Source organism: Pyxicephalus adspersus, chromosome 2, assembly GCF_032062135.1.
Source record: "Pyxicephalus adspersus chromosome 2, UCB_Pads_2.0, whole genome shotgun sequence".
NCBI classification, from domain to species: domain Eukaryota; kingdom Metazoa; phylum Chordata; class Amphibia; order Anura; family Pyxicephalidae; genus Pyxicephalus; species Pyxicephalus adspersus.
In genome coordinates this window covers 134148811-134161762 of record NC_092859.1, presented here as the reverse complement: position 1 = coordinate 134161762, position 12952 = coordinate 134148811, and the positions used below count along the sequence as shown (strand labels likewise).

The following is a 12952-nucleotide window of genomic DNA, read 5'->3' as shown; positions in this document are numbered from 1 at the left end:
CCCCCCCAGTTTTGGGGAAGAAAAAGTGCGTCTTATAGTCCGAAAAATACGGTATTTTCAAACACAACACAAGAAATATTAATCTTCTTTTAATTTTGAGTTACATTAAAATAAAACATAATAGACTTTAAAAAAATAATTTTAGGTTCACATGTGCAATGGTTCTCGGCTCAGGGCTGATATCAGACGAGATATCTTAGCGTATGTACAGGGCTCATCGTCCATCGCCCGAACAACTGTCCTGACGAATCCATGGACGACAAAGGATCCTGTTGGAAATAAAGGGAAGAGAGCGAAGAGGAGTGCCACTCCGTCATTCTCCCTCCTCCCTTCTCCATGGATCAGAAAGGTGCTGTATGTATAACGCTTGTTCATGCATCGTGCAGCCGTTAGTCGTTGGAAAGTATCGTGAAAGATCCTTTCCAACAACTATTATTGCACATGTGTACATAGCCCAAGGATAAGTTCTTATCTGCCCCACAGTCATTGTTATCATAGAAATGAATTGAAGCAGCTGATGTATTTTTGAACAGGTGTCTGCCTGCAGAGAGGCTTTTAGGAAGCTACATGCAGCATCTTAGGGTGGTCTGACACTGAACTGTTTTCGTTGACTTTATTAGGACCACTTTTGAAGCAGTTGAAAAGCACTTCACAGAGATTGGTGTAGAACAGCAGGGGAGCATTTATCCTATAAAGCTTTGCCACCAGTGAAAGACAAGCCTAAAAAAACATATTTGCATACAGGAAACACTTGCAAACTGTCGGAACTGCTGGTGAGCATTCCCAGACACCTAAAAGTTGAAAGTGGGTGCCCAAGAGCATCTAACCACATGGTTGACAAACATTTGTCTGAACTTAACCTAAGTGATTCAGTTATGCAAGAATAGATACTAAGCTGCCAAAACAAATGTTGCAGATTTATTCAAGATTAATGCTAACATAACAGTACAAAAGTAGTAAAGCAAAACATTCTGACTCGCAATCAACTATAAAACTTTGAAGTAAATGAAAATTATTGACATTTATGTTGCACTACATAAAGCTTTCCAATTGCTAAAGAACAAAACTTCTTGAACAGACCATATATAACAATGCCAATGGAAATGCAATAAATGCTTTGCAATGTCTAAAGCAATAAATAACAAATTATGAAACCTGCAAATCATCTGGAACAAACCATGTTTAAAGTATACATATTTCTGAGTGGAACAAGTTTGCCATTCTCTAAAATAGGAAAATTGCCATTTATAGTACTGCTGGATTGATTGTAACATATCTCTTTCTTATGATTACATTGGAAATTAGATTTTCAAATGGGATATAAACAGCAATAAAACTACATAGAAACTACACAGACATATTTAGTTTTAAAGCTAAACTGCATGGAACAAATTATCCTTATCCATCACTTCCCTCGCAGCCGACACACTCACTCACTCAATGCTCACACCCCTCCCAACTCTATCCAATGTTATCATTGGGCCCCTAGAGTCTTTATTACAATGCAGGGCCACTGGTCATATGTTTTAGGGGCCCAGGTCAGAGAATCTTAGAGAACAGGTTACAGATGACTGGTCAATGTCTGATGGAGTGGATAAGTTTTTTTTTTCATCTTTACATCTACTTAGTCTTAAACAATAATTTATCCTTTGCAACTTTAGGGTATCCCCACTTTAGGGTATGTTTTTTCTGAAGTTAGGCTAAGAGGCTGTTGCTAGAACAATAATCTGAAATAAACTGCTTTTCGCAAATATTGGTTTGATACCCAACTCTCATACTACCCAGAATTTAGTTTAGAAGTAACCTGAGAAAGAATATTGTAAAAAGTCACTTGGCGATTTGTTGGTTTTGTGGTTTTTCCTACCAGTGACTTCAGGAGACAGTAACGAGGGGTGCCAGCAGCTTAAAGAGAAGTGTTGGACCAGGTTGGTTTCTGGAGGATTTACCAGGGTAATTTTTCCTGTTCAGGTGACAGGATAAATAAATACTTGTTTGCAGACAGCCTTACATTTTAAAGTATTGGATTTTAGGGCAGAGCCACTTTAACAATTCAAATTTCATTAGACAAAAACTTTCTTTTGTGTTACAAATATGTAGCCTAAAAACATGAGGGCGTAGTATTCACTCTCATAGCATCTCATCTCATAGAGTCCATAGCACATAGTCATGCTGATGTCTACGGTTGCTAAATTACATTTTATATTGTAACCAATACTTCAAAAGCAGAACTTTCTGAACGAGGCACAGTGGCAAATGTCGGTGAGTCCCTATCACAATGTGAACGCCATGGGTAAGACCTGTTGCCTTTGGCCAGTTCCAGCATGTCCTGTATGATATCTTTAATGAACTCCTGACTAGTTGGTTCAAATTCATTTTCAACCACCCATTCATTTTTTGATTTACTATCAGAAAATCTCTGATGTGTTGATCTAAGTTCTCTACCATGGCTTGATACTCTGTGCACTACAGACTGCACTTGCCGGATGTTTTTGTTGTGGTCTAAGGCAGCTAGTTGTGTTCTTGCTATTAGGCTGTCAGCAGAGTAGTGGTTTTGCTTGGATCTGTATTTTAAAGCTGTGTTGTGCAGCACTTCTAGTTCTTCTGTGTAAGAAAAAGGGGACAAATGTTCTATATTCTTTAAAAAGTGTGGATTCAAGACTATTTTCTTGAAAGTGCTGTGGGCATTTGATCCAGGAGTAAGCCATTCTTGAGCTTTTTCTTCATCCCTGTTTATTGGAGCATGATGGCACTTTTTATATAGTACACCTGTTTGCCATCTGTGTTTGTTAGCAACATGATGAGCAATAGAAATCCATTTTTCTCGCAGCAGTAAGGGATTCTGATAACATGTCCGTGCACACCACCATAGGTGTTTTTTTGTAGGAACCACCCACTGCTCTAGATCCGCTGCACTTAATCTCCTACTTGCCGTGGCAATTTTATTGCCAATTGATTTTGCCGCATGCCACACATCAAACTGATGCAATATATCCTTGTAAAAGTCACGCATAACTTTTCGAATTGACCTGCGAAAATCTGTGCAAACTATTTTGACATTTATGTTGCTTGCACGCAGCCTCTGTAAGCAAACATGGAATGCCTTTGTTTCTGCTGTGACTGCATTAGTACCAGGCTGATGCTGTTCTATTTGAAAATCAACTATTTTTTTAGATTTGCTGTCCAGAAAGCTGTAAATGCAATATCTGGCATTATGTCTTGGAGAATGAAATTGCCTATCACCAGACAGTGCCACTGGGTTATTTTGCATTTTTTCTAGAGTGTCAAGATGGTTTTTCTCCCAGTGATAATTAATAGTTGGGAAAAGATACCTTTTCTGATTGTTAAAGTGAGTTGATTTACTAATGCCAAAAATTCCAATTAAGTTGAGCAATCGATCCACCCTCTGGAAACTGGAACCACTGCAGAGAATACCAGCAGAGAGCAAAAGGTTGCCCACAGGTGTCGTTCCTATAAGTGGTTGGCTCTGCCATAAGTTGAATTTGTGGTTATTAGAACAGAAAGCTATAACACGTATTGCTGTGCCAATTCTATATTTTTGCAGTTTTACAATGGAACCCATACAATTTGCTTTGGCTTTGCATTTGCAGGAAAAGAAAAGATCATCCAAGCATGACTCAAAGACAATAAATTTATTTTCCTTAACATGGTCCACATTATTTGGCGTTTCTTCAAGTAGAAGGTAAGAGTTGTCAGGGTTATTTGGATCGATAAAGATATCCTCATTTCTTGATTTCATTAAATCATCCTCCCTTTCTTTAGCAGGCCTGTAACCTTCATCTACATCCCTTCTTTGCATAGAAGGACTAAGTTCCGAATCCGAAAGAAGCACTTCTTGAAGTTCAGAACCAGAATCAGATGAATCATCTGTCACAGATGAACAAAATGGAGAATCGAGATTTAGTTCCACCTGATACTCAGAATCCATTTCAAAGTCACTTTGCTTTGAGAGGAAATGTGAGCGACGAGTAGAAGACTCAAAGGGTACATTTCCCATATTGCACTGGATACCAATAGACCGATGGGGCGGTCTACGGCACACCTGTGATCGTTTGTTTCTTGTTCCAAAACTTTTCCTAAACTGAGTGGATTTGTGGACTTGACCTGGGAAATATTCTGTGCATGTACCCACACTCTTTGCAAACCTTTTTTTGATTTTTTTCTTGTTTCTAGAGGATTCTCCACTAAATGCAAGCTGTGTTTCTTCTGTGCATGGAATGGAGGGGACCACTTCCTCATACGTTTGTAAACATGTGCTATCCATGGTAGAGAAATCTGTAATTGTCTCCGATATAATTAACACACTGGGCAAACTTTCTTGCTCACTTCCAGAATAGATGGAAGTCATTTCTGCATCCTTTTCAAATTCCCAAGACTGCCCAGTGTTTTCATCAGACATTGCACTGCTCTCACCACCGTCTAGCTTAGGTCTTTTGGCATAAGCGTGGTCTGGTTCACAGTCATCCTGAAGGAGTAACGTTGGTATGGATCCCTTTTTCAGTGTCCATCCAAAAGGACGTTTTTCATAACATTCCTTTGCAAAGTGCTTGCTGCAGATTCTAAATGAACCCTGCTTTCTTTCCTTTATTTTTTCCAAGAACTGATCGATCTCATCATGGGGAATGCCAAGCTGTTGCAGCCATTTTTTGGTTAGGGATGGATCTTTTGGAAAAACATGAAGACTGTAATCTTCATCCTTTCTTCCCCACCTTGACAGACAGCCTCTCACATAACAACCAGGCATCTATTTGAAGAAAAAGAAATTGCCAAAATGTACAAGCTGCACTGAAGAAACATGCATGAGACAAAGTTTAAGAGAAAATGTAAACTGTAAATTGTAAAATTACACTTTATAGTAAATTTGATGTCTTATTTGCAGTAGTTCTGTATTCTCCCCTCAAAGTTTTAAAGTTGGGTGGGAAGAAGTTGTAGCCGCGTGGTGGCCCTGTATTGTGACCCAACTTTTTAGTAGCCATGCAAAAACAGAGTGGTTACTTAAAAGTGCCAAGTGGTGTGCCCGGTTTAACTGGGGAGAGCACTGTAGTCGTTATGACTTTGTGAAGAGTTAAGTGGATTTATGGAGTAGGAAATAGGACAAAGCAGAACATAAAACAGTGGCAATCCTAATAAAACAGTGGAAACTATTCTCACATTAGTAACTACTGTAACTACCTTTTAGCACAAACATTTACACTTCTATTTATTAAGTATGACTATTGTTCTATGCTGGATTTACATAAGTTTTGCTAATTATTCATCTGATTGCAAACTTACAAAAAGAAAAAAAAACTTTTTTTCCAGATAGGGCTGCCCTACATATGGATAAGTTAACTGAAAGCCAAATGGTGCATGAGACCAAATGAAATTACCTTGAGGATGATGAACTGGTTAGGAGTTTCTGGAAAATTTGCACGTCAGAACCACAAACAAAACCTGTGAAGATGGACGTACAAAAAAATTAGTAAACATTAACTTGGGACATCATTATGGCACTAAATATGTTTATCTGTTGATGGATACGAGTTCAGATGGCCAAAGCTTTTGACAACACTTCTTTTTTTGGTATCGACGCAGGGATAAAAGAAATCCATACAACTCACAAATGTGCACCTTGAGTAAAACTTTAATTAGAAAAACACTGCTTTGCTATCTCATATCAAAATCTTCGGCAAGAACAGTAAGCAGCACTGTGCATGGCCTTGCTTTCTAGTCGTGTTAGACTCAAAAACTGTGTAAACATGTTGGACTTGTCGTTGGAAAGGATCTTTCATGATTTTTTCCAAAGACAAAAGACTGAAAGATACATGAATGAGTGCTGTACATACAGCGCTGTTCTGCTCTATGGAGAGGGAGGAAGAGTGAGTGGCACCCCGCTGTGCTCTCTCCCCTTCACTTGTATTGTAGTCGATCTGCCAGGACAGATCCATGAACAAAGTCGGATGGGTGCTGTACACCTTTCAGATTCTCATACAATACCAGCGCTGAAGTGTTAATCGGACAGGAGTCATCTGACGTGTATACTTAGCCTAACACGGAACAAGTGGGCAGCCCAGCAGCTACCCAAAAACAGCCAGCTGATTACTGAAAAGTGCTGGGTGGAGCACCGGGCCTAAAGGGGCTAAGGACAACAGTTGTTTAAATATTTTTGGCCAGATCTAGGACAGCAAAAACAATGTCAAAAGTTTATCCTTATGCTTAGAATTTGGATGGCAAACTACTTTTTTTCTCACCAATGATAACAAAATATATACAACTGAAAATTACAGAATTGTTTATCAAACAATTACTATTCATAGCTTAGTCACCCACTGAGCAAAAACTACTCCTAGCAAAATTATTGAAATTATTGACCCCGCTCGGGGGTGCACCGACCAGAGCCACAGACCACCAAAATTTTCTAGCCCACCGTTGATATAGAAAGAAAGACGGAGAAACCGTTTACAAAAAATTGTACTGTGCTGCATTGTTGCAAACTTAGTAAAATCATTTGTTTAGAATTTAACCCAGCACATAGGAAAAGAGAACAGCTACTGGGCAATCTGATCATACACAGAAGAAAATGATACTAACATCTAACATTTATGACATTTTTTATTATTATTACACAGTATTTATATAGTACTGACATATTATGCAGCGCTTTACAAAGTCCATTGTCATGTCACTAGCTGTCCATCAAAGGGGCTCACAATCTAATGTCCCTACCATAGTCATACGTCATTATTTAAGTCTAGGGTAAGTTTTTTAGAGGGAAGTCAATTAAGGCAAAATTAAACAAAAAAATAAAAACAATTACACTTACCTTTAAACCCACAGATCCCTCGATGGCGCTGATCCTTGCCATGATCTGGTCCTGTGTCATCCTGGAATTCCTCTCCGTCCTGGCACAGAGGAAGCATCGGATAGTGCCATCCTATATCTTCTCTTCCGTCTTCTTCGTCACCAGATCTCGCACTGCACAGGTGCAAGATTGGGTGACGTAGCCGCTGTGAAGAGGGAGGGGGGGGCGATCTCACTGTGCATGCGTGAGATCGTCATCTCTTTCCTCTTGGTGAAAAAACGCCCCTTCTGCGCATGCCCAAAATCTGATATGTGCAGAAGGAGCAGCCAGAGCCTCCCAGGATGCATGACATCCCAGGTATCCCAGGAGGCTCTGCAATCCCATTAAGTCTGGATCACCGCTGCATAAAAAGTAAAAATGTTGAGTTATGAGGGGGTGCTGAGAAGTTCCTGGCTTTGCCCCCTTCTAGATGAAATAGAAAAAGGAGTGTGGGGGTATATGACAGTCTTGGTATCTTGGTATGTAACTGTGCAAATATCAGGTCTTTGCGATTCTTAAAACTGTTTTTTCTTTTAGTGAGAAGCTGTGATGGGAGAGGCACAAGCAAGTTTCACGTCGTTGGAGTTACGGGCCATCATGAAGTTTTTGTTTGTCCAGGGAAAGTCAGCAAAGGACATTCACACTGAGATGTCACAAACACTGGGGGAGAAATGTCCTTCCTACAGCACTATCAAAACCTGGACATCTCGTTTCAAGACTGGGCATTTCACCGTTGAAGATGAGCCCCTCAGTGGGCACCCCCAACCTCAACTGGCCCGGCAACCTGCAAAGCTGTGCTGATTATTGAGGACTGGTGAATATCTGCAAAAAAGATAGCCCAGATACTTGACATCTTATGGGAGTGTGTTGGGTTTGTTATCACCACTATCCTAGACATGCGCAAGCTTTCAGCGAAGTGGGTGCCGAAATGTTTGAACAGTGATCAGAAGAAGGAACGAGTTGAAGCATCCAAAGCCATTTTGGATGCTTCAACACTTATGTTTTTTTTCATAACTCTGGCTCTCTTCTTTCTGGGCAAAGCCAGGAACTTCTCGTAATGTTTGCTTTAACCTAACTATATGTTTTCGGGGATATAAAACATGTGGAGAAAAACAACTGACATCCAAGGCAGCCACTGATCTGGATTTACAACTGGCATCCACAACTACTGTTGTATATGGATTTATACAGAATATCAACAGATACAGATAACTACACCTAACATCTAAGGTAAGATAGGTGTTATTGTACAGTGTTGGCTGTATTGCATAGGAACAGATACAAAGAAACACACCCAGTACACAGGACAGAAGTGTGCAGCATTAATATACAGAGAAGGCACAGTTACAGAGAAATGATTTCAGCATTTAGGACATTATTATTACACAGTATTTATTTAGTGCTGACATATTACGCAGCGCTTTACAAAGTCCATAGTCATATCAAAGGGGCTCACAATCTCTGAGCCACTGTGCTGCCCATAAGAATTGTAAGTGTAGCTTCATACACATACACATTTTGGGACTTTAAAGGTAGATTATACAAACTACAACGTAGATAAAATCTCTATTTTATTTAAAATGTTTTTAAAAAAGAAATGTCACATAATGTGCTAAAAATAAAACTTCCAAATATTTGCATAAACTGAAGCAGCACTGAATTTCTTAATTGGTATGTTTTTATCATTACCTAACATATTATAGATCATGTATTGTCTATGATCAATATGACATTTCTGAAATATTGCTCTGTATTTGGATTTAGTAATTGCCTCCTCTCTATACAGGTAGTGCCCAGGTTACATATGAGATAGGGACTGCATGTTTGTTCTTAATGTTTGTTCTTAAAGTGTACCTAAACTCAGAATTTTTACTTTACATACTTTTCTTTTGAGAATCTCGGGCATGCGCAGAAGGAGCCTTTTCGTGAAAAGGGAAAAAAATTGCAGATCTCACACATGTGCAGTGAGATCGGCAAGTTTTTTTTAAAACCTACATCACTCGATCTCGTGCCCAGGAGAAGAGGTGAAGATGGCGGCGCTTGGAGCGCCGGCCCGAGGGCGGATACGGGGACAACCCAGGACCCGATGGAAGACACCTCCAGATTGAAGATAAGGTATTTTTTGTGTTTTGGCGGATTTTGAGATTAGTTTCGCTTTAAGTTGAAGTCGGAACAGGTAGAATATTTTAATAAATGCGATTAGGACAGATGTTTGTCTCAACATATTATTAAGCAGCATGGTGTCAGTTACTGTATAAAATCCTGACTGTGAGTTCATCACAAACAAAACAAAACAAAACAAAAAAAAAAATAAAAACCTTTAAAGGAGCCCAGACATTCATTAACTTCTGGAGCAAGCTGTGCTTTGATATGCAAAAAGAAACAACTACAGAGTTTGTCTTGGTCATTAAAAAGTTATAAGAGGCTGCAGAAACAGCTCACCCCCCTAAGATCACCCACAACCTCAGCTGTGTTTAGCAAAATATTTCTTCTGCAAGTCATGCAAACCGCCCCTCCCCCCTTCAAGCCTCTGTTCTGCACACAGCAAGCAGGGAAGCCCATTCGTTCATATCTAGGAGACATTGGTATGTCGGATGTCCTTAATCCAGGGACTACCTATATATAAACAATCATTGCCTGATGAAGCAGATTATACCTGTGAACCGCGTAGGTAATAATCTAATCAATATCTAACATTCGCTGTAGGCAGTTGTACAATATTATAGATATATATGTAACAGTTGCATTTGTGATATTATTATAAGTGATCGTGCCATAAGGTCGAGAGTGAATGCAAATATTTTGAGGTAATATTTTTAGCTTATTATGAGACATGCGTTTTAAATACATATTAAATAAAATATGATTTTATCTATGCTGTAGTTTGTCTATGCTGCCTTTAAAGTCCCAAAACAGCCGGGTGGTTACTGAAAAGTAAAAGTGGCTGGAGAGAACCCTGAGATGCTAGGAAACAAAACCAGAATAAAGGACAGGAGAAGTGCAGGGTTCTCCGCAGAAATTTTTTTAAGCAGTTGGGAAGAAGCCGTAGATGGGTGGTGGCTCCTGTACTGCTAAGTAACTTTTCAGTTGTGGTGCACCCGGCTAAATGGGTCTGGGGAGAACACTAAAGCGGTACTGTGTAGTTTGAAAGTACATGACAAGGAGTAAATACCGAATCCAGGGTAATAGAGGTATTACTGTGTGCTAGGTCCCAGGTTTGAATCTTGGTCATGACGCTATCTGCATGGAGTTTGCAGGTTCCCCTCGTGTCTGTGTGTTTCCTCCCACATTCCAAAAATACGCAGTTAGGTTAATTGGCTTTCCCTCAAAAACTGACCTTAGACTGTGTTTAAGACATATGACTGAGGTAGGAACATTACATTATGAACCTCTTTGAGGGACTTCTAGTGACATGACTATGGACTTTGTAAAGCGCTGCATGATGGGCAACATGGTGGCTCAGTGGTTAGCACTCTGTCCTGTTCGAATCTCAGCCAGGACACTATGTGCATGGAGTTTGCAGGTCCTCCCTGTGTTTGTGTGGGTTTCCTCCAGTACTCCGGTTTCCTCCCACATTCTAAAAACATGCAGATAGGTTAATTGGCTTCCACACGGAATTGTCCTTAGACTGTGTTAAAGTCATATGACTGAGGTAGGGACATTATATTGTAAGCCCCTCTGAGGGACAGCTAGTCACATGACAATGGGCTTTGTACAGCGCTGTGTAATATGATGGCGCTATATAAATACTGTTTGAGTCACAATACAGGGGCTGCCACCCGCCTACAATTTCTTTCCACCCGGCTCAAAAAAATTCCTGGGTTGAGCACTGGGATCCCTACGTTAGCGCATCCCGGGAGGCTCTGTGTGCTCCTTCTGCACACGTATAATCTCGGACATGCGCAGAAGGGGCATTTTTTTCTAAGATGGGAAAGAGATGGCGATCTCACGCATGCGCAGTAAGTATGGCTCTCTTTTTTTCCCCCTTTATAGCGGCTACCCATCACCTGATCTCACATCTGCGCAGTGCAAGATCGGGTGACATGCCAAGAAGACCCAGGAAGAAAACAGAAGTTAAAAATAAGGATGGCAGCGCCCGGCGAGGATGGACAAAGAGAACTGCCAGGACAACGCAAGACCAGATCACGGGAAGGACCAGCGCCATCGAGGGATCTGCAGGATTAAGGTAAGTGTCATTTTTTTGTTTTCAGTTTAGTTCCGCTTTAAGATGCCAGAAGACTATCCAGGCGTGAAAGAACTAAAGGCGCCCGACGCTGCATCATAGACAGATAGATTTTTCAAATAGATATAATGGTGAAATGAATCCTAATGCAGATCAATAATCAAACAATAGTATAACAGACATTTATTTGCAGGGATCGGTAATTGTATGGCGTATGTTTATCATCTAAGCAGCAGTGCCATAGATCTCACACAGCGGATATACAGCTACTGGTATAAGGCAGAATACGCATAGGCACGTACCAGCAAACACAGCTATTAAATTATGTATTTTCACAGTCCTAATTAGGCATAATTACATTTTCTAAATGTTCCCAATAATTCTTTAAATCCTCCCTGAGACATACAAAACCCAGCTTCTCCCTATATAAAATGTGTGCAGAACACTGAAAGAGCCAAGAAGTAGATAAACCACCTGCTTTCTAACCCCTCCCCTACTCACTGTCATTTAGCACCACAAATATCAGTTTATGTCAGTGAATAAGAATGAAGACCGCAACACTCACTATGATTCGCAGAACTCAATCATTCCGGTCTGAGCTCCGCACCAAACTCAGCCACGCCGCTTCCTGGGTCATACACCGTGCACCAATCATCAGCTGACTACAACTCCCACAATGCACCGCTCCCGCCCTTTGAAGCTGAAACTTTATTAGCTAAGACAGTCGCACTGTGACACGAGCACGAGGCGTATAATGTTGTATTGTGCTGTATAGTAATTTCACAGTACGGTACAGGCCGCCATTACTGCAAGAAGGGACACCAATGGTGCATTCTGCAGGGGCATTACAAAAGCTGCATGTACTGGCAGTGCCAATTATATTATGTGGTAATGAGCAGTCACTAGGTCCAGGGTTTGCCTGGTTTGCTAGCTCAGCCCCAAACTCCACTAACATGTTCAGATAAAGCTCAATAAACATGGGTGTTCTTACCTATTAGTTGTAAAATCCTGAAACACAGACTGGTTACTACTCTTTTCGCTCTTTGTGGGTCTTGTACACGCCCCCTGTACTTTGCTGTAGGCGGGTGGACTAGTTGTGTGGATTCCCCCTCCCTGCTGGTCTGTCTCCGCCCACTAACACTCCCTGACTTTAATGGCAGGAAATGGCAATGGGCCTGATTTATTAAAACTCTCCAAGTCTGGAGAAGATAAGACTTTCATGGGAGAATTTGATATGCAGATTACCTAGAGAATAAAAATCCTCCCCCCCCCCTTACTGTGTACTACTTCCCTCACTTCATAGATTGTAAGCTCTTCGGGGCAGGGTCCTCCCCTCCTCCTGTGTCACTGTCTGTGTCTGTCCGTTATCTGCAACCTCTATTTAATGTACAGTGCTGCGTAATATAAATACTATTTATTAATAGTAAAAATAATATTAATATAGGCCAGTTCCACTTTTATGTTTGTATGGTCAATATTGCAGAGACAAGTGATTACCCTTGTGCAATAATGCGACTTACCTGCCTGATTGCTCTGGGTTTCTGCGTAGGTGTAGCATCAGCTTTAATTGTCAGGGAAACTCCGCATTCCTGGCTTCCCTTGTGTTACCGGCATGAAGAATATTTACCGTATGTCATTCCGGGCCGAAGTTTACCTGGAAGTTGGCGGCGCATAGCGAGGTGAGTTGGCCCCATTGAGTTCCACCTTAAAGCCTAACTGCATTCTAACTCTGGGCACTGATGAAGAATATTGGAATGGACCCTTTTCCTCCTGGCAGATAAAACCTTTACAAGGTATGTCTATTAAATACCGAGACTGCATTATCTCTTAAACAAAGCAGTGAGATGATTATTCTCTTGCCATGAATATCTCTGCCGCTTAGTTTGTTGTCAATCACCGTTTATTACCGTTATATTTCCCCTCGTGATAAA

The 12952-nt window shown here is 40.7% G+C and overlaps 1 protein-coding gene across 10 annotated transcripts in view; it reads right to left on the bottom strand.

Annotated features, from left to right (window-relative positions):
• Positions 1-12121, bottom strand: part of LOC140324518 (pseudouridylate synthase 1 homolog) — a 24218-nt gene extending 12097 nt beyond the window's left edge. For 3 of the 10 annotated variants that reach the window (XM_072402461.1, XM_072402466.1, XM_072402469.1), the window contains exons 1-2: positions 11587-11670; positions 5388-5451 (exon numbers count right to left, since the gene is read on the bottom strand). Coding sequence is in view for 2 of the 10 variants with exons in the window: in XM_072402459.1 (XP_072258560.1) it covers positions 2198-4762 (2565 nt within the window). In the remaining 8 variants the exon portion in view is untranslated. Of the gene's footprint in view, positions 1-896; positions 4763-5387; positions 5452-11586; positions 11671-12012 lie in introns of those variants that run through there. The other 7 variants (XM_072402465.1, XM_072402463.1, XM_072402459.1 and 4 more) reach the window with 6 other exon arrangements.
• Positions 12122-12952: the final 831 nt, after the last annotated feature.